This window comes from Tursiops truncatus, chromosome 3, assembly GCF_011762595.2.
Source record: "Tursiops truncatus isolate mTurTru1 chromosome 3, mTurTru1.mat.Y, whole genome shotgun sequence".
NCBI lineage: Eukaryota > Metazoa > Chordata > Mammalia > Artiodactyla > Delphinidae > Tursiops > Tursiops truncatus.
The window spans coordinates 151,927,824-151,950,156 of record NC_047036.1 but is presented as its reverse complement, the minus strand read 5'-3'; the positions used below and the strand labels follow the sequence as shown (position 1 = coordinate 151,950,156).

Here is a 22,333-nt window from a genome sequence, read left to right as displayed (position 1 = left end):
TGTGAAACAAAGGCTTAGGAAAACAAGACATGCATATGAGATGGGTCATGGCTCTGGAACTAAGTCAAAGGAGTGATTTCAAACTGCTGCGTTCTGCAGAGAGCTCATGCCACTTGCCCACCTCCCCTCCCCCAGGATCTCAGCTTTACTTTCTGCAAAATGCATAAAAATAACAGCCAACTATCAAGTAGCAACTGAGCATCAGTTAAAACCCAAGCAGGAGTAAAAAACAACAAAAAGGACCCAAGCAGGAGTAAACCCTGATTTCTACAACTATTTCCAACAAGGAGAAAAGCAACAACAATAAAACAAAACCCAAAGCTCCCCTTAGATGGAATGTGAAGATATTACTTTCATATTTTTACAAACTCCATTTGTCCTGTACAACCTTTAAATATTCAACCCTATGGGGAAAATCTCAGCCAATTAAACTGCTTATTTGGTTATTACTAGGAACAGGGAGCAGATACACAAAGGTGAAAAATGGAAGCAGATTTACCTTTGCTCAATGTTAAGTCTGGAAACTAGCACAAACTTTACCTGTGTTGTCCACACAGAATCAGCAGGAAAGACCCAAAGCCAACCCAAGCTGCTCTCTTTTACCCTCATTTCATGATACCCGAATCTCTGCCATGGACAGTGTTCCATCCCAGCTCCTTCCAAGTAAACTATGCTAGAGCTCACTCCTGGCTCATTGGCAAGATCAGTTCTATCACAACCTGTGCCAGCTACGGCCCTGAGTAATTGCTTCTGAAACAATTCCCCATTTCCATTTCCTGGCACTGAGGTCAGTGTTATGGCCTTGCCCCTACACTACCTTAGTTTCTATTATTTCATTACCCTGGCAACCACATATTGAAGGAAACCTAATTTGGGGACAAACTCCTGTCATTCCCACCCCTCTCTACGGGTTGCTGGGAGGATAAAATAACATAAAATGCTTGACAGAGCGAGTGAGTTTCTGTTCCCTTCTCTATAACCTAGGATTCCAAGCCTTTGTTGTCATTTATTTTGACACCTCTCAACACTATGCATGGGAAGACCAAAGGGCTCTGAGAATTCTGGCAGAGAACAAGGAGAACTCTAAATGGATTTTGGCACCAACCTGCTGGTCGCTTGGTTAGATTGAGACAGTCTGCATGGTAAACTTTGGGGCAGCCTGGCTTCTTACAGGAGACGAGCTGGCCAGCATCCCCACAGCTGAAACACTCATCCTCTCGCTCCTTTGTGATTTCACCCTGGGTCCTGCGCTTCCCCTGTTGCTTCTTCTTGAATTTCTTTGACTTTTCCTCTGTGGCAATGGGTTGATTCTAGAGGTCAAATATTGTCGACACATTAGTTGTATGATCTTGACCAGGTTAACTATCCTCTCTGAGCTTCAGACTCTCCTCTGGGAAGACACAGTCCTCATAGACTACTGTGAAGTTAAGAGAAAATGCAGGAAAAGCACTGGGCATATCATAGGTACCCAATGAATGGTAGCATGAATTTTATCTGGTATCAACTACTCCTACCACTTGAGCGAATTAAGAGAGAAATGTGCTGCTTTCTGTTGATACATAAGACTGGTATTAAAGATCATCCTTTAACAGTAAGTTTTATTTTTATTCTTATGTTTGTCTAATTTCAAAAACTAAGGAAGACTTCTCTGGGTGTATGTGTCACACACATTTCTTAACTTATTCAACAAACCTTCACTGAGCACTTAGTATGAGCCATGTGCTAGGAAGACACAGAAAACTAATTTGTGGCCCTTGCTCTTGACAAGCTATGCATCTTTACCTAAGTCAGTTTAGGTTCATGTCCACCACTCCCCAAGATAGATCCTGGTGCAGCCCACAGGTCTACTCTGTGCTCCCTGCAGACCACACTTGGTCATCAAAATGCATGGTTTTCATCACATTATTTATCTCAGCCTAGGAACATCCAGGACCAATCCAATTTATTGCCAGCCCACAGTGATCTCCTCCCATTTCTAAACTTCTGCTCCCGAATTTCCCTTTCACTGATTCATGTGTGAAATGCTACACAGACCCTAAAGATATAGAAACTGACATCCCTAGTGCACCTAACACCATTAAACTCTGTTACTATTTTAATTTATAGGGACTAAGTCAACCGCACATCTTAAGGAACAAGACCATTTAACCAACTAACTAAACAAAATACAAAATCCAATATAAATTTTCTTATTTAATAAATAAAAGAATAATCACTGGGTGTTCTTCATTTATTATAGCTCAAAATGATTACCCTCTTTAGCTAGTGGTTTCCATGCTAATTTGCATTTTTCAGTTCTTAATGTTGACTTCACAATCAAACAAGCATAATGGGAAATACCCAATTGGAGTCACGGTGTAGTCTACTTTGCATCAAAATTAAATTTCAATTTTCAGCATGCTGTTACTTACGATAGAGAAATCTGGAAGCATCCAGATGTTCATCTATTATGGTTCATCCATTATATAAAAATTTAAACAGTCACTAAAAATGATGGTTATGAAAATTATGTAACAGCAAGGAAAAATGTATAATATTTAAGAATTATAAACAATTCTTAACAGTTATAGAATTATAATTCAGTTAAAGTACACATAAAAAACCAGGAAGTAAGATACAACAAAGTTTATACTGGTACATGGTTAAGATTAAGGGTCCTTAAAAAAAAAAAAAAGTTCTATGTTTATCTACAGTCTTATAGTACATTTAGAATCTTAAATTCAATATCAGATTCTTTGATATCTTTAAAAAGGCAAAAAGAGACACAGAGACTGAGAATCTTTCTTAGGAAATGTAAGATCAACTAAGACCAATAAAAGACATGGGAAGTAATCTACAGGTTCCTATTTTACAGCTTTATGTTTAAAAGGTACCTTTGGCCTTACACCCAAAAAGCCACTGCAGTTCGGAGCTCCACATTTGCAAACAGTCTTTCCATTCCCAAGACATTCTAGGTTGTAGTTGAAGGTAAGTTCAGTGCCTGCATAAAAGACCATGAAAATATTAATATCTATGGCTTTAATTACATTATTTCTCTATTAATCACAAAAGGCAGACTTCCAAGAGAACAGATGAATTTTTAAAAGAGGATTAAAAGGATTAACTCTAATCACACTGTATTATTAACATACTAATAAATCCTAATCATATAACATTATTAATGAGCTAATATAACTTAATAACAGAAAAACTTACATGACTTAACAAGTAATTTTTTTTTAAGATTTTTTTGATGTGGACCATTTTTAAAGTCTTTATTGAATCTGTTACAATATTGCTTCCATTTTACCTTTTGGTTTCCTGGCTGCGAGGCATGTGGGATCTTAGCTCCCCGACCAGGGATCAAACATGCACCCCCTGCACTGGAAGGCGAAGTCTTAACCACTGGACCTCCAGGGAAGTCCCAACAAGTAATATTTAAAATAACTTTTACTATAGATGTGTTAATCCCAAATTGTTTTTTATTTTTTTCTAACCATTCAGATTCAAAATATATTATTTCATTACCAAAAGCAGACAAACAGCAATTTATTGTGCACTGATGTGCCAGGCACTGGGAAAGCAAGTATGAAGGAAACCTGTCATCTGTGCCAAGGTGAGTACATCTTACCAGGCAGCACTTAAGGGAGAGAGACATGTCAATACAGAATAATACCAGAGAACTCTAGACCACAAGACCTAAGCCCTGGCTATACATCCCAGTTACACCACAATCTAGCTGGCTGATTTGAGCCGAAGAGTCCATTTATTAAATGCAGATAACAATCTCACAAGCTTACTGAGAATGACATAATGTACATAGCAGAAATTTGTAAACTTTAATAGGAGATGTACAAATTTAAGGTAAAAAAGTCCCCTTTCTGTCACAAGTGCATTTCATCAAAACTGAGAGCAAATAAATCACACATTCAAACTCAAAGCATGTTAGGGAAAGCCTAACAAATAGAAGAATTTTATACAGACATACAAAGAGGTTATCTCTGGGTGGGGGTCATGGCTTACCGTTAATGTACAAAGTGATAATTGTTCAGTCAAAATTGTCAAAACTTAGGAAGATTTCCCTTTGCAGAATGACAAATCTTCTATCAGTGAGACTAATTAATATATACAGTTTTTCATCTAATATTGGAAACAATTATTTTTTAATTTGGTTGAGCAAATTATAAAGCAGCTGGCTTATATTTAGGAGTTCATATGGTACAAATGCTAGAATCATTTGTGGCCTGGTAAGAGGCTCACATTGTGAGGAGCCTGTAGGAACCAAGACTGACCAAGGTAACAGCAGGGTCACATCTCCCCTCCCCACTGTGAACTTATTGTACTGAATGATGGGTAATTCTATTCACACTAATCTTATTTAAAAATTTATGAGCATATAGCTGAATTTTCATATATTTAATGTGCTTACAGTGCAACTCAACCACAAGATAGCAAGATACTTGGCATAACTTGCTGCTCACTCAGCATCCACTGTGTAAACAAAACCACACAAGGAGATAAATCAGAAGGTATCATCAGTGTGCATACAGGAAAGCCATTCTAGAAAACAGTCCAAAATACAATAATCTGCAATCTGGGGGATGGCAAATGGCACTGGAGAAGAGATAAACAAGGAGTGAGTATGACACATTGAAGACAGAAAGTAACAGGTATGTGAAGAGCCCATGAGGTTGGATGTGTAAGGAGGAGAGCAAGCTGAAAGTTCTGATTCCATTCGCAAGGCTGAAGCTCCTATGGGCACTCTGCATGGCAATGAGCACATTCTGTCTCAATTCCCCCACCTACCCTTGCAGACTGGGAGGACAAAAATAAGGTCTGTCAATTCCCACACCATTCTACCTGAGCTGAATGAATATGGGAGAAGAGAAATTTGTGGCTAGACATGGTAGAAGAGGCCATCCCCATGGACACAGACTAAAGTTCAAAGTAGAAGTGTGGTACTAAAAGCAGTCAGGACAGAGATAAGAACTGAAGTCACATGGCTAACATTTAAGTAATTAATACAGAGGAACACTGCCCCTCCCTCCCCCAGTGTGGTTACAGAGAAAAATGGAGAAAAGAATGAGAGATATATCAGATCCAAGAATCCAAGTAACACAGATAATGCTACCAAATACTTTACAGTACTTTTGTAAGGATTAAATGAGACAATATGCTTGGAACAGTGTCTGGCATTGGATAAATGGTAGCTCTTACACACTCACTTGATAATTCCTGTTACAAAGCAGAAATCTACCCAATTTACTCTGAAGCCATCCATTCCAAAAATTTGATACAACTTACTGATTTTAAAAATCACTATCTTTTAGTCCAATAGAGCACAGTGCACAGTGATGCTCAAGCATTGTTACTTTCATCATTAAATACTTTTATGTGAAGCAATGCAAAACAGTGGCTCAATTTTTAAAATATGAAAACTGTCAGAGCCTTTAAAATTCTAAAGAGCCTAAAAGACTCCTGGGCAGCAGTATATTTAAATTATAGAGAAATAGATATATCGGGGGGGGGGGGGGGGCGGGGGGTGTTGGGTGTTATCCACAGATTGAAAAAAAGAAAAGGCAACAGACAAAAAGCTGACAAAATTGCTCTTTAATTACTTTATCTTGATTAGTGTTTGCTGAGGTAAACGACACTGACTGGGCAAAGCAGAATGCTCATATGGGATTTCTGCTTTGAAAGTCATTGGACTACGCTGCTGTCAATTACAAACTACCCAGGCCAGTCTGATCTCATTTTGAGTTAGGAGAGTGATCCTGAAAATGCTTTGTTAGTATTCATGCAAAACTTATTTTGAAAAATTATATACATCCTTATACATTCAAACTTATACAAGTCTAAATATTTTAAAAAATCATGCAATTTAGAGGGTGTCATATGTATATGTATATACGATATGCTTACAACTTTTTCATCAAAACCTTGACACTAAATTTTAAGCTCCTTTAATTGATGGAAAATATCCATCATATAACTTTACTTTCAAACCTCTTAGCCCTATCAGGTTTACTTTCAATTCAAATAAACATCTTAATATTGTGCTGATTACAACTACCTCACTTCTACACTCTGAATTCTCAGAGACGTAATAGGCATCTAGGCAGGCCACAACATAGCTGTGCATTCTCCAAATGTCCAGTTCTTTGAGACCCAAGAGGTGAGGGTTTTTGTTTTTCTTAGCCTTGGGCTCATAAACCATAAAATTCAGATGGGTAAGAGGTGGATATTTGGTTTATAAAGTGGATGAAGGGCAACTGTAAAAGGAGACCTGGACTGCTGACACTTTCTAAGGCAGACCAATTTTTTTAAAAAATAAATTTATTTATTTCTGGCTGCGTGGGGTCTTCATTGCTGCGCACGGGCTTCCTCTAGTTGCGGCGAGCGGGGGCTACTCTTCGTTGCAGTGCACGGGCTTCTCATTGCGGTGGCTTCTCTTGTTGCGGAGCACAGGCTGTAGGCGCGCGGGCTTCAGTAGTTGTGGCACGCGGGTTCAGTAGTTGTGACACACGGGCTTAGTTGCTCCGCGGCATGTGGGATCTTCCCGGACCAGGGATCGAACCCGTGTTCCCTGCATTGGCAGGCGAATTCTTAACCACTGTGCCACCAGGGAAAGTCCTAAGGCAGACCAATTTTTAAGGAGTTCATATAAAGGCTATGGAAAAGGTCTGGAAATTTATTCCTTTAAAACCATCCAGGAAATTCCCTGGTGGTCCAGTGGTTAGGACTTGGTGCTTTCACTGTGGTGGCCCCTGGTTCAATCCCTGGTCGGGGAACTAAGATCCCACAAGCCATGTGGCACGGCCAGAAAAAAACAAACAAACAAAAAAACCCCAAACATCCATGCCCAAACCTTGAAGACATCATGCTAAGTAAAAATGAGCTAGCCACAACAAAACAAATATTGTATGACTGCACTTACATGAGATTCCCAGAGTAGCTAAAAAAATCACAGAGACAGAAGATAAAATGGTGGTTGCCCGGGGCTCGGGGAGGGGGGAAATGAGGGAGTTATTGGTTAATGGGTATCTTCAGTTGGAGAAGATAAAAAGTTCTGGAGATAGATGGTGGTGATGGTTGCACAACAATGTGAATGGACTTAATGCCACTGAACCGTACACTTAAAAATGGCTGAAATGGTAAATTTTATGTAACGTGTATTTTACCATACCACCACCAACAAAAAAAATACCTGGTACATGCTAAGTACCACCTGGAAAGTCTTTTATGTATCCTTGGGAATTTGCAACCTCATTTTGGATTATAGAACATATGGGATTTTTAGATAATAAAAACTGAAATCCCATTCCTAGCTCCAGAATCCTTAAATAATTCTTACCTGCTTTAATGTCACTCAAGGCAAAAAGGCCAACACGGGTATCTCCATTCACAGACCACTTCTGTGTTTCACAGTTGGGCTGGCAGCAATGATTCATGAATCGAGCATAGTTTCCTTTGGGACCAGCATCAATAATACGATCCTAGAATTCCAAGAGATGCTGTTCAGCAGACCTCTACTATTATTGATTAAAATTAGAGTGATAATAAATAAGCTGGAGTTTCTATTTGTAAAGTTTGATTCTTCCAGAGGGGTGGTCTCAGAGTGTAGTCCCTTGACCAGCACTAGTATCACCACCTCGGAATCCGTTAGAAATGCAAATTCTTGGGTTGCACTCCAGATATACTAAAGCAGAAACTCTGAGGCCCAGCAATCTGTGTTAAGCCCACTAGGTGATTATGATATATGCTAAAGTTTGAGGACCACCATCCTAGAAACAGTAGCTTGTTCCATTCTCTAAATTAGGTAGTCCTGAACCCTGGCTACACATCAGAAATCACCTAATATTTTAATAATGACATCAAGACCCCATCCCGAATGAAGATCAAGAGTATCTTGAGGTGAGAATCTCACAATCCATAAAAGTACAATTCGGTAAATACAAAGTTTCACACCAAGAAAGGTCTATTATAAAAGTTAAAGGAGGGTGGGGGAGAGGAACCTAGCAGAACATAATACTCAGGTACAAAGAGGAATCTCAGTATACACAGAAACAAAACACATTAGGATGCTGGAATTAGAAATAAATCCCATAAACAACAAGGTCCTACTGTATAGCACAGGGAACTATATTCAATATCTGGTGATAAATCATAATGCAAAAGAATATGAAAAAGAATATATATGTATAACTGAATCACTTTGCTATACAGCAGAAATTAATACAACATTGTAAACGAAATATACTTCTATAAAATATTAAAAAATAAATTTAAAATAAATAAATAAAACATGTTGGAAACACACACATACAAAAAAAGAAATCCCAAATATAATTCTAGACACCAGTGAAATGTAACTCATCAGAAATTCCAATAATTGGAGAGCTGACTTGGGTTTGTAAGCTGAGTTCTATAGTCAATTTATATGACCTTCTCAATGCACTAATTAAATACGAACAAATCAGTGTCTCAATCTGTAAAATAAAAAGTAAAAGAATTATTATTTTTCTGGCTTCAAGTTTTAATCTTATAGGAAAAACACTAAAAGACATAATCACTTACATTGGACACTGAAAAATAATGCTAAAAGCAGCTGTATTGCCTTTTGCCATGGATGTACAGCTAGAAATGAGCAACCTTACCTAACTCCAGGACCCTGATCAAGCAATCCCTATGAATATGGGGGAAAGACACTGTTTTGGACAGTGTATGACATGCCTATGAACACTATAGCTGGGACAACACTAATTCACAATCTTATAACAGTGGAAATAACACTTTTCATTACTTACTTTGTCTAAAGTGAGCATATAGAAATTAGTGATATCGTGTTCTTGGGCATAACGGATTCGAGCTCTGCACTCTTCTTCATCTATTAGCTCACCCACATATTCATTGACAAATTCACCCTGGAACAAGAAATAGCTCTTCACTTAAGTGACAAAAAGCATAACTGTGTTCACAGGTATACCTTATTTTAAAAAATTAATGAAAACAACAGATTCTCCAAAGCAATTCATGCACATTTAACTAGTCACTTTAACAAAGGTTTATTCAAGAAACCACATAATATAAATATGATACTTCAACTATTTGAAAATATGAACCATCTCCCCACTCCTACCACAGCCAACAGCAGAAAACTTGGGATACACCTTAAGATCAACCAAAATAAAAGTAAGTAAACTAAAGCTCCACTATAATGGTGATATGGATAGTTGATCCCTTTACCTGTCCAAGAACCTAAAAGTCAATTTCGCTAAACTATCCTCTTTTTCCTTGGAGCATGCCCTGCCTACTGCCCTTCCACCACATTTCACATCACTGTCCTCCTGACTCACTATACAATAGTCATACTGGCTTTCTCTCATGCTGTCCCCTCTACCTGAAATGCTTGAACACTCAACCAGCCTAAGCCAACAATTACTTATGTTTCAAGCCTCAATTTAAAACATTCTCAGGGGGCTTCCCTGGTGGCGCAGCGGTTGAGAGTCCACTTGCTGATGCCGGGGACACGGGTTCGTACCCCGGTCCGGGAAGATCCCACGTGCCATGGAGCGGCTGGGCCCGTGAGCCATGGCCACTGAGCCTGCGCGTCCGGAGCCTGTGCTCCGCAGCGGGAGAGGCCACAATAGTGAGAGGCCCACGTACGGCTAAAAAAAAAAAAAAAAAAAAAAAAAAAAAAAATTCTCAGGGACTTCCCTGGTGGTGCAGTGGTTAAGACTCCACACTCCCAATGCAGGGGGCCCGGGTTCGATCCCTGGTCAGGGAACTAGATCCCACATGCATGCCGCAACTAAGAGTTCACATGCCACAACTAAGAAGCCCATGTGACACAACTAAGGAGCCCTTGAGCTGCAACTAAGGAGCCTGCCTGCTGCAACTAAGCGCAACAACAACAACAACAACAAAAAAAAAATTAAAATTCTCAGAGACAAGCTAGTTTCAGGCCCTTTGCCACATGCCTCCAGAACCCTTTGTGTTTCCACATTGGGTGATTACTTGTTCAATGTCTCTCCGCATCTAGAATGTAAACTGTATGAAAGCATGGACCATGTCTCTCTTACTGAGCACTGCATCACACAGCAACATGCCTGACACACAGACAATATATAATGGTTACTTAGCAAATGACTAAAATAGACCACCCCATATTCACTTCCTTTCCTAGAAACAAACTTCAATAAAATTCTTCAGAAGGTATAACCAGAGTAAGGTTTATTCTATTAAAATGTCAAATATAATTTATTCTACTCAAAGACTGTACAATACCATCTATTTATTAGAAACCTGCAGGTCCTTCCAAGTTTCAAGTTGAAGATGTTACTGCATTTTCATTAGAGAAGACCTAATCCTCTTCTCCTGCATGTTCCATGAACCCAAACCTATTTTTCTCTCAGTAAAAATAGATTTTATTTTATTAGTTGGTGATTAACACCACTGTATCATGCTCTCACTATCCTAACTACAGGTTCCAGGATTTCCGCAAACGAGCAAACAAGTATCTCTATGAATTTCCCTCATTTTTATCATTCTCATACATAGTGAACATGATCAATACTTGAACTTTAGAAATAAAGGAGACCATCTATTTTCAAGCCTCTAATTTCTGGAAGGATTGGCAAGATATAAAAATAAGGTTAATCCTCACACAATATTATTTTCCTCCATGATCAATTTTCTCATATTCATCAAGAACAATTACTCATATTAAGCAACTGCAAAGAAAAAAAATCTGAAAATTAAGAATAGGTTTCTTCACCTTTTTGATATCTGTTTTTGTCCGGAGACCCCAGCCCCTCTGTAATGTGCGAAAAATTTCAACCTCTGGATACTGGCGCTTAGTAAAGCACTGGTTTTGGCAGCGCCCTCCAGCAGGACATACTGTGGGGTGACACTCATAGAGCAGCATGCGGTTGATGCACTCGGAGTCTATCCCACAGGGGTTCTCATCAGTAGCTTTACAGTTGCAACGGGGAATTTCAGACAAGTCTGCAGTGAAGATCTGTACCCTGCCAATAGGACGGTTCACCTGGAGTAGAAACACATACTATAGTATAGCAGGCAAGTCAACACAAGACAATTTAGGACCTATGAAAGGCAGATTTCTTTCCTTTAAAGTCACATGCCACATTTTACATGATTTTGAATTATCAAGATTTAGCAGAATTATTCACAATAACTTAAATGTGGCAACAACACAAGTGTCCACCGACGAATGAATAAGCAAAATGTGGTAAAAATAATATAATCTCATTCAGCCTAAAAAGGAAGGAAATTTTGACACACGATACACAACATGGATGAACCCGGAGGATATTATGTTAAATGAAATAAGCCAGTCAAAACAGACAAATACTGATTCTACTTAGATACAAAGAGACAGAAAGTAGAATAATAGTTGCCAGGGGCTGAGAGGAGGGGAAAATGGGAAGCTACTGTTTACTGGGGTATAGATTTCAGTTTTACAAAATGTAGAGTTCTAGAGATGGATGGTGGCAACGGTTGCAAAACATTACAAATGCATTTAATACCACTGAACTGTATACTTAAATATGGTTAAGATCAAAAATTTTATGTTATCTGTATTTTACCACAATTAAAAAACTGGAGGAGGGCTTCCCTGGTGGCGCAGTGGTTGAAAGTTCGCCTGCTGATGCAGGGGACACGGGTTCGTGCCCTGGTCTGGGAAGATCCCACATGCCGTGGAGCAGCTAGGCCCGTGAGCCAGGGTCGCTGAGCCTGTGTGTCCGGGGCCTGTGCTCCGCAACAGGAGAGGCCACAACAGTGAGAGGCCCGCGTAGAGCAAAAAAACAAAAACCAAAAAAAAAAAACCTGGAGGAAATAAAGATTTAGGCAATTTGACATAAAAATAAAGCCTCACTTGATACGCAAAATGTAAATACCACAAATTTAAAAAATTCATCTCTTAAAAAAAATCATAATTTCAAGGCTGGTAAGCCAAGTAAATTGTAAAATGAGTTTCTGCTATTGCCACATGGTGGCGCCACTTTAGCTGCTACATTAAAAAAAAAAAATCACCATTCTCAACTGATATTTAACATGAAAAGGTCTCTGAGCAATCAGAGTCCTGTTTGTGAAGATGTATTTTAATATTGACTATCATAACTTGAAATCTTTTTAATAGACTATAGCAATGTCACCCAGGCATTCATTTTTAGTGGTGCTAGTACTGAAAACCACCGTGAAAATCCAGTGTGGTAAAACATAGAGGCCAAACAATTTCTGTGATTCTGAAGCCATTAGAATTTTCACAAATACTAACAACAATGTGGAGAAAAAAAAAAAGGATGTTCCACAACAGAGATGGATTTGTGCACTATAAGAATGGTCTCCCCTAATTGGGGAGGGAGGGAGAGGGGGAGAGAGAGAGGGAGAGAGAAGGAAGGAGGGAGGGAGGGAGGGAGGGAGGGAGAGGGAAAGGGAGGGGGGGGAGAGAGAGAGAGAGAGAGAGAGAGAGGGAGGGAGGGAGGGAGGGAGGGAGGGAGGGAGGGAGGGAGGGAGTATGTGGGGGGCACTGGGGAGTGGGAGTTTGGGGTTAGCAGATGCAAACTATTATGTATAGAGTGGATAATAACAAGGTCCTACTGTATAGCACAGGGAACTGTATTCAATATCCTGAGATAAAACCATAATTAAAAAGAATATATATATATGTGTATAACTGGCTCATTTTGCTGTATGGCAGAAATTAACACAACATTGTAAATCAACTATACTTCAATAAAATAAAATAAAAACGAGTCTCCCCTACTTGATATTATTTCAGTGGGAACAGTCAAACCACGAGTCTTCAAAAACCCATCCTATACATAAAATTTGACTCCTCAGGAACTGCATGATTTTGACAAGTCACTTTTACTTGCAAGACTGTTGTGGGGAATAATCTGTTTGTAGAAGTATACTGCCCTCAAACGTTCTCCAGAACAACTTAAAATGACGGAGAACAACTTAAAATGACGTAAGTCTCACTGCCAGATCTCTTCCCAGCTTCTTTAAAATACTGATAAACAGTATTAACTTGTTAATGGAGGAACACCCTCACCATATGCAACTGGAAGTCACAAACCTACTGAGTAAGGCAAATTCTAAGGCATAAACAAGGGCTGAGCTCAATCACCTGAGACTACAGGTCCTACATAAGGCATCTGAATATTCACCTCTGATTCAAGGTGAATACCTTTACCTGACTGACACACTGGCATCCAAAAAAAGTTTCATCCTACTCCTTTTCTCTCTATAAAGGTATGTTTCAATCATTCCTCCTTGACATATGATCTAACCTGTTATTAATCCCAAATAAGTTTCTTGCCTAACACAACATAAAGCAAAAACAAAACCCCACACATGGTTAAGTTAAGAACAACACAGATATGTAATTGTAGTATTTACACTTGCTCTAGATCAGGGATTGACAAACTTTTTCTGTAAAGGGCCAGACAGTAAGTATTTTATCTTTTGCAAGCCATAGATCTCTGGTGCATGTTGCTCAACTCTGCCACTATAGCTCGAAAGCAGCAATAGACAATATGTAAATGAATAAGCATAGCTGTGTGTCAATAAAGCTTTAATTATGGACACTAATATTTAAATTTTATAAAATCTTCATATGTCAGGAAATAGTCTGTAAAAAACAAATTTTCCCAGCCATACATAGTAGGCCAGATTTGGCCCATGGACCATAGTTTGCCAACCCCTATTCTAAATCTTTTTCCTGGAAATACGTTTTTGTTTTAAAGGTGGAGGAAAGAAGTTGGTGTCTAAATTCTGTGATTAGATCATGTATGGGACGTTAGTTGGTTTCTCAATATACAGGTTCAATACGGTTGACGGGCTACTCTGAAGGGCCTAACTTCTGCTATATGTGACATCTACGACTGTGGAAACAAATTACTTTCCCTTTTTCTGAGGATGAACTACACCTCAGTGTTATGTCTCCATGCACAGTAACTCCATTTAACTCTCAGTTTTACCATCAGGGTCCATTTAGACCCAATTTTAGGTTTTGTTTTGTTTTGTTTTTTTCCCAACAGTTTTAACTATTCGTAAGGATTGATATTTTATATTTTATGACACTTTCTCAGAGGTCTTTCAAAAAATCAAGAAGAAACTTTACTTATTAAAAAAACTCATTCTATATTGCAACTACTAGGCAGGTCCATTAGACTTTTATAAATCTAATCTTTATTACGGAGTTTTAGTGTTCTTACTTTTCCTATATCTCATAATTCTTTACTAATTCATCATCACTCTTTGTTACTCATCAATGATTGCCAACTATGCTAAAAAAGACAAAAATAATAAGTGGAATGACAGAATCATAAAAACATGATGCAACAGTGAAACAGTCACAGTTTAGTTTCTGCACTGCATTACCCAAAGTACTACATCTTCTCTCCAGAAAGTATAAAAGACTGGAGATAACATCTTTCAGTCTACTTTTAGTAGGGTTGCTAGATTTAGCAAGTAAAAATCCAGGATACCCAACTGAATTTGAATTTCAGATAAAAAACAAATTGATTTTTAGTTTAAGTACGTCCCATGGAATACTTGGGACATACTTAACACACTAGACTCTAAAAATTGATCTCTAAGTGAAAATCTCAGACTTCAGAAACTCGAAAAAAAAAATCAATGAGTACACAAATAATGCTTCTCTAATGACAAAAAATATATATATATATGGTCTTCCCATCCAGGAATGACATCATCACAAATATCTTGCAACAAGAACTTGGGCAATCTCATTTTGTTAATAGAGCTTATAGTATTCTTTCATGTGGTCTGATATTTGAGCACCAAAACTAACTTGATTAAAAGGTTTTTAAAAACGAGGTTTCAGTAAATACTTACTAAAATTCCTAATAAGTTTTTTCCTCACTATTCCTTTATTTTTACTTCTGTAAAGTATTTATAAAAATGACTTAACAAGGGCTTCCCTGGTGGCGCAGTGGTTGAGAGTCCACCTGCCGATGCAGGGGACACGGGTTCGTGCCCTGGTCCAGGAAGATCCCACATGCCGCAGAGCGGCTAGGCCCATAAGCCATGGCCGCTGAGCCAGCATGTCCGGAGCCTGTGCTCCGCAACGAGAGAGGCCACGACAGTGAGAGGCCCACATAACGCAAAAAAAAAAAAAAAAAATGACTTAACAATATAAAGGGTCTACTGGACCCAGATGAGAAATGATGATGACTGTTTTACCAGGTACACTAGCATCAGGTACACTTAACATGTATTCTTGTGACCTTGGGAATCCTAGTCACACTGGCCACCTAAAATATCTTTACTATTAGCCATTACGAGAAGACTTACCATGTGTATTATTCACACTATCTCAGGGCCATTTATCATTTTTTATCAAGGCTCTTCTTTCCCTTTCAAACCACAAGGTTCGTTGACTGTGAACAGAATCTATTCCAATCCACTTTATGAAAAGACTTTCGAAAGCAACAGGAACAACACTGTATCAACACACAACTAATTTTATAAAGTGCACACAATGTGCTAGAAATGGTGCTCTGGCACTTTTTTCTTATCTTCTTTCAAGCTCATACCTCTACCTAAAAGCAACTGTGCTTGCGCTTCCAGTTCTCCTCATGAACAGAGCGGGAAGCAGGCAAGCTATTACAGGGTCTCTCCTGAGGTCTTTTCTCACCTTTATATGTTTATAAGGCGGTGGCTTCTTGTCATTCTTTCGATCTTCCTGCAGCTGTCTTAGCTCTTTTTGGGCCTTTAACTCCTCAAACCTTGCTGCAGCTTCCTGAAGAGCTAAGAAAACATATAGCACAGTCACTTAATCTCTGGGTAGTGTTACTTATTTCGCTTTTTCCCCCTTTTAAATTGGAGAAAATTCACGTTTTAGACAAAAATCTAAGACATATATATGATTTCTATTTTCTAGTAAGTTACAGTCCCCAGAGTGTTCATATATGGCATTAAAATAAAACATAATCCATCATTAAATGGCACTATACAGACTACCAGTGTCAGAGGAAAACTTAAAACAAAAAACAAAGCTAAATAATTTGAAAAAGCCCACATATAACATCTCCTAACAACAACTAGACTGCATCTGCTCAGCAAAGTCACTGCCTTTAAGCCTTTTTCCTCAGTTTTGAGTTTTCTGCTTCCACAAATAACGTGCCTCCTAGGTGTCCAGGTAACATGCTGTGTTCCTTTGGAAGAAATTAAAATTAGAAGTTTTCCTTTCCTTCTTCCCTATTGTCTGGAGCACCTATCCTACTCTTCTCCTAAAGCTCATTCTGTAAATATCAGTTATTAGCCTAATACAAAGATAGATCTTTGCAGCTAATCTGCATACAAGTCCTGAACTTTCATATGTTTAAAAGATTGTAGTGTCTGAAAAGTCTGAAAAAAATCTTAATCTCATTCTTCTCCGCTTAAAACAAAATTTTAATTCATTATTCTTGACTCAGGTTAAAAACTCTTTAAAGAATTCCAAATTTTCCCACTTTCCTCTCTGTAGTTTTCCCCAAGCTCTGCCAGTTCTTTAAAGAAAATCTCCCCTCTAATCCACACCCCTTTCTCCATTTCCTTGTCACCATCTAGCAGACTTGATGTTGCCTGGAGTTGTTCCCTCCTTCATTCATCCTATTATTCAGCACGTCCTACCTAGTTTATCTACTTAATGTCTATCTAGTACCCATCATCCTCTCGACTCCATGCGCTATTCTCTGTGACAGTCTCATTATCTCTGCCTGAAATTACTAAAAACAGCCATCTCGCTGACATTCCTGGCTACAACCTCTCACTTTCTATGGTCCTGACATTCTAGTCAGACTGAGATTTCTAAAATCTGCTCTGACCATGTAACTTAGCCACCTTTTCAGTAAAGCAGTCCAGTGTTCCCCCAACCCCGTGCTTAAACCACAGCAAATACTTGGAGGTCACTAACTCATCACGTTCGACTCAATGTGTGCTTTCACATAGGCTGTCTTTTTGTTACAACATTTAAGTTGTTAACTTCCTCACAGTCAGTGTAGGGGTTAAGAGTTTGGATTCTGGAGCCCAACTATACTAGAGTTTGAAACCTTTCTCTATGACTTACTGGCACTGGAACCTTGTGCAACAAATTTAACCTTTTTTTTTTTTTGGCCACGCCACGCAGCTTTCGGGATCTTAGTTTCCTGACTAGGGACTGAACCCGGGCCCTGGCAGTGAAAGCACGGAGTCCTAACCACTGGACCACCAGGGAATTCCCCAAATTTAATTTTTATGTGCCTCAATTTCCTCACCTATGAGATAAAGATAATGGCATCTAACTTATAGGGTTGCTGCAAAGACTTAAAGCAGAAAACACACTTTGAACGGGGCCTGGCAATCAACAACTGGTAACCGTTATTATAGTTCTTCTTCAAAGTATCACTTAAGAAAGAAGCCATCCATGACTTCCAAACCTTGATCCCCAGCACTGTTTTGCTTCCTCTTGGTCTGCTCCCACAGCATACCATGCACACTTCTGCCACAGCACTCTCGAAGAATGGCATTTTGACTACCTGTATCTGTGTCCAATTCCCCCACAAAACTGTGTGTTCCTTGAAGGCAGAGGCCAGCCTAAGGTCAAGGTACAGAAAGAGCAGAATTGCAGAGCTTCAGCAGGCTCAGACTTGCGATATTGCCTACACTCCACTTTCGTCCCCAGCCTTGACGGTGGCCAGCTCTGTGCAAAGATGTTGGTCATTTGGTCCCTGACCATCTGAGACTATAAGACTCAAGACCCAAACTCCTGTAGTATTAGTACTGATAGTGCCTATCTGCACAGAAAGCACACTGTCAACAGGTAAGTGAGGACCCCTGAAATAACATGAGGGCAACAAAACCTCTGTTGAACTTTTTCCTTATGGACATCATTCTCATTCCCCATCCAGGAAGTTTCACCTGCTTAGAATTTTATGGCACCTCACCAGGAAGTTTCACTTGCTTAAAATCCCCTCTTCACCTCACCATGCAAACAAAATCTTATACTTCAGTGTCCAAATATATTCAAATAACAAGAGATACCTGTATTGCCTTTCAAAGAACAGCTAAAGGAAGAAGCTAATTATCATTGATGGGATACCAACTATATGCCCTTCAGGATGATTTTTGTATTATCTCATTGAATTCTCAAAGCAACCCTTACTCGTTATATTGGCAGAGAGAATGCTGTCAACCCCTCCTGGCCTCAAATACCCCCTCTCTCCTTCACTGTTAGGCCAGCTTACAAAAACCTCTTTGATTAGAACATTTATGCGCCTTTACCATCTTACGTTGCTCTATAATTTTGGGTGAATTTTATTTCTTCTCAACAAACTAAACAAACAAACAAACACCTCCTTGGAACAAATGTGGCTCTGCTAGATATTCTTGCCCTTGCCTTGCAAACTGTAGTGTTTATTCTACAAAACAGTTTCAAAGTTCTGGTACCTACCTGATGAGACACTGACAAAACAGAATTGGTAAGATAAGGAACTTCCCTTAAGGAAATTCTAGTTAAGTAAAGGTTAGGTTCAAAACTAATGAACTACATGGGTCAACTTCTCTGTAAAATCCTGTAGCCACAGCCACATACTGCCCCGGAAGGCAGAACATAGCTGCTAACAGAGCATATATGAATTCTAAAACATACAATTCTAACAGAGAGCAGATACGTGGGCAACAGAGGTCTGTGTTGGCCTGAGAAACAAAAAGGATAGATAAAGTTACCTTTTTTATATGTACCGTCCACTCCTTTGCCCATCTTATCCTTGCTGCTCACATCCCCCTCCATGTAGGGAAAGACTCGGGCCTGGTGAGTCCACAGATAGTCATTAGACCCAAAGAAGAGCACAGGGAACTCGCCCACATCATGTCTCATCTTGTCAATATTGGAAGGTACAGCTCGAGGATGGCAGATCTCAGCTGGCCACCACCTGGGAAAGGTGAAAAGAAGGAAGGAAACCTCTAGAAGGCTGCAAGGAATGAAAAAGAATCCTACTTTTGGGACAGGAATAAGGAAAAGCAATGTCTCTCTAACCCACATTAATGTCCGACCCAGAGCATTCTTACAATCTAACTAGAGAAGAAACAAGCAGTATGTGCCAAAAGGCTGAAGATGCCCACCCTCACGCACATGCTCAAATATACACACACACACTCCCTTAGACCGTTGTTCTACTTCAAGGAATCTATAAAAGGAAATAATTAGAGATATGAACAAAACTTTATGACTATAATGTCCATTGAAGTATTATCTGTAAGAATGAAAACCTGGAAAAATTTTAAATGTTCAACAGTTAAGGGAACGACAGATGCTATACAATGAGATACAAATTGGCCTTTGAGAAGGAAACTACTACAACGACTTTTAGGAAGACAATTTGGCATTAGCTATTAAAGCTGGAAACCCTGACCCTGCTATTCTATCCTGAGAATGGCCTAGAGAAGCTCCCATGCATGTACACCATGAAACATTGATAAAATATTGATAGTCCAAACGTGAATGTGAGAATGGATAAATAACTACACCACACTGTATGACTATATAAAGGAACACTGTAGAACAGTGAAGTACGAATGAGCTAGAGCACTGCACTAACCATAATATATCTCAGGAGTGTAACAGTGAATGAAAAAAGCAAGCTGCAGGAAAATACAGCAACAATTCCTTTATATAAAGATCTAAAACATACAGAACAAAACACACATGTGGTAAACCTATATAACCAGGCAAAGAAATAAAAAACATAAAATGCAGTACAAGGTGCCAGTAAAGTACTATTTTTTTTACCTGGGAGGTACATACACAAGTGTTTCTTTAAAATCAAGCACGTTATAATATTTTTTGTACATTCCATATCCAATAAAAATAATTTTAAAAAGAAAAAGCAAGAAACAAAACTGGGTACAAAGAACGATAAGGCTAATTAATTATGTTGAAGGTGCATGTATTGGTGTGTCTGCAAGTAAATATGCCAAAATGTTAGCGATGTCTCTTCCTTGTTTGTGAGATTATGGGTTTGTTTTAATTTATAAAGTTCCTACAGAGGATATATATTATTCCTATAATTGCAAAGCATAAAACAAAGTCTTTTTCTTCTATAATGGATATTCCTATAATTGCAAAACATAAAGCAAAGTTTTTTTCTTCTATAATGGAAAATTAATGGGGGAGGGGGTGAACCTTGTTTAATCAGACCATTTTTTAAAAAAAGTTAAGCACAAGAAACAGAGGCTGGTAAAAGAACTAAGTGCCAGTCTCCTTCATGCTTACTTACCTGTATCGTCCAACTTTTACCCAGACAATTTCCCTGTAATGTGGCTTTTTGCCTGCCTTACAGTCATTGCAATACCAGTTTCCTTCAGGGATATCAATGTTCAGGCATTCACGATGAAAAGCAGCAGGGCAAGAATCACAGCACAGAAGGCTGCCTCCTGTGGGAATCAAAAAATCTGGCACTAGCATCACAAGGCTGCATATAACGACCCAGCTGAAACAGCTCTTGCTCAGCTCCTAACCAATTATTTATCTCCCAGCCAAGGGCTTAGTAATTTAATTATTCAGAAAGACTTTTCTGCAAGAGTATTCCTTCTCCAATGTACTTGAACCACAGAACCCCTGGGGGTCTGTCAGATTTTACCCTTATTGGCAAAATTAGGTTAGGGCAATGAGGGCAGAAGTAAACCTCTAAAAGTCATATATGTACACACACACACACCCCACACACACTTCTTCCTCTTCATTAAGAGACAACACACTATAAAGAGAATATCAATGATACACAATGCCAGAGTATAAAGAGCACAAGCTTTAACTGATGTCAGACTGGAGCTCTAAGATCATATGACTTTGGGGAATTCTCTTTCTTTGCTGAGTTTTAATTTCTTCAGTGGTAAGGTATTTTCTACAATGAACAATAAATAATCACACCTGTTTGAGAACTAAATAAGTTAAATAAATTGCCTAGTAGTGTCTGACACGTAAGTAGTCTCCACAAGGCCAGTTTCTTCCCTCTTTTTAAATTACATTTTAATCTTTTTTGTTTGGCACTCTCACAACACCTAAAGGCCCTCTGCAGAATAACATTTATAAATGCATAAACATAATACACAAAAGAACATAGATTATATTAAAATGATCAGAATGTTAGAACGAGAGATTAGAGTTATATATGTTTCCTTGTAATGCACAAATAAGAAGACGTAGCAGTAGTAATGACTGGAAACAAGACTTCAAGATATGTACAACAAAATTCACTGGTGACAAAAATCACAGGTACTGATGTTCTTTGTAGCCTAAACTTCAGTTAGGTATAAGATCTACCCTCTCCATCCAAGTTTTCGGATACCAGATTAATTACATATATTGCAGTGATGATGAATTTCCACTTCTTAAAAGATTTTTACCCAAAGTGCGTCACTTTACATATCTGAATCTGAAATCCTCATGGTTGCAGATAATAAAGAATTTCAGGTAAAGAGGTTTCACATTTAAGGAATACAATAAATGCCTTATTTATCTTATGCCAGAAATGAGCATGCTTCAAACATGCTAGACTCAAGCACGTAATTCCAAGTTTCATCCTGAAGAGACAGTGAGGGATAAAGTCATAAGCAAGGTATATACTCATGTCTATCTTCTTGGTTTCACTGTGCTTCTCTTTCCTCATAAAAACCTATGAAAAACTTAATTTTCTGACACCCCATCCTTAAACGATTTCTACCGTGCCTTTTCTTTTTCTCAATAATCGAGAGCAGGCTCTTAAAACAAGCTTTGCGGTGTTTGTTTTGTTGGGGACAGGGATGTGCTTTTGAGACCCAACTCCTGCTTCAACTAGAGAAGCTCTCCTTTTATCTGTGTTGTACGCTGGAGATTGTACACCTCAGATTCAGAGTGAGGTTTCATTTGGGAAGAAGGTCTGTTGCTACAAGTTCCAAGAACTTGTTTACTCAATACATATAGCCTGTACTCTATGCTTTCAAAGTCATATTTTGCTATTCTTGTGCATTTTGTGGATGAGGTAAACAATCTTTGCATGGGACACAGAGTGACACACAGTCACATAAGTGACTGCCCCAGTAATGGGATACCTTCTACAACATTCCTCTCTATGCTTAGTTATCTGCTGAGTTCAAAATTTGATTAATAACAATTTGCCAACTACATGGCCTTGGTAGAAAAATCTTCCTTTTACTAAGCTGACATTCATGACAACTAGAAATATGTCATGTACAATAAGGCATTTGAATTAGGCCTTCAAAGAAGGCATGAAAAGAAATCTGGACAGAAGAATAACCAGTGAAGAACAGTCAATGGTGGCAAGCACAACAATTTTGCAGG

General features: G+C 38.7%; 1 protein-coding gene across 9 annotated transcripts in view; it reads right to left on the bottom strand.

Annotated features, from left to right (window-relative positions):
- NSD1 (nuclear receptor binding SET domain protein 1) overlaps positions 1-22,333 on the bottom strand; it is a 136,450-nt gene that overhangs the window by 6,415 nt on the left and 107,702 nt on the right. For 8 of the 9 annotated variants that reach the window (XM_019942603.3, XM_019942608.3, XM_019942605.3 and 5 more), the window contains 8 exons: positions 20,271-20,427; positions 18,721-18,926; positions 15,671-15,783; positions 10,757-11,026; positions 8,787-8,903; positions 7,334-7,475; positions 2,874-2,980; positions 1,106-1,310 (listed from right to left, as the gene is read on the bottom strand). In XM_019942603.3, the coding sequence (XP_019798162.2) occupies positions 1,106-1,310; positions 2,874-2,980; positions 7,334-7,475; positions 8,787-8,903; positions 10,757-11,026; positions 15,671-15,783; positions 18,721-18,926; positions 20,271-20,427 (1,317 nt within the window). Of the gene's footprint in view, positions 1-1,105; positions 1,311-2,873; positions 2,981-6,334; positions 6,566-7,333; positions 7,476-8,786; positions 8,904-10,756; positions 11,027-15,670; positions 15,784-18,720; positions 18,927-20,270; positions 20,428-22,333 lie in introns of those variants that run through there. The other variant, XM_073802835.1, reaches the window with a different exon arrangement.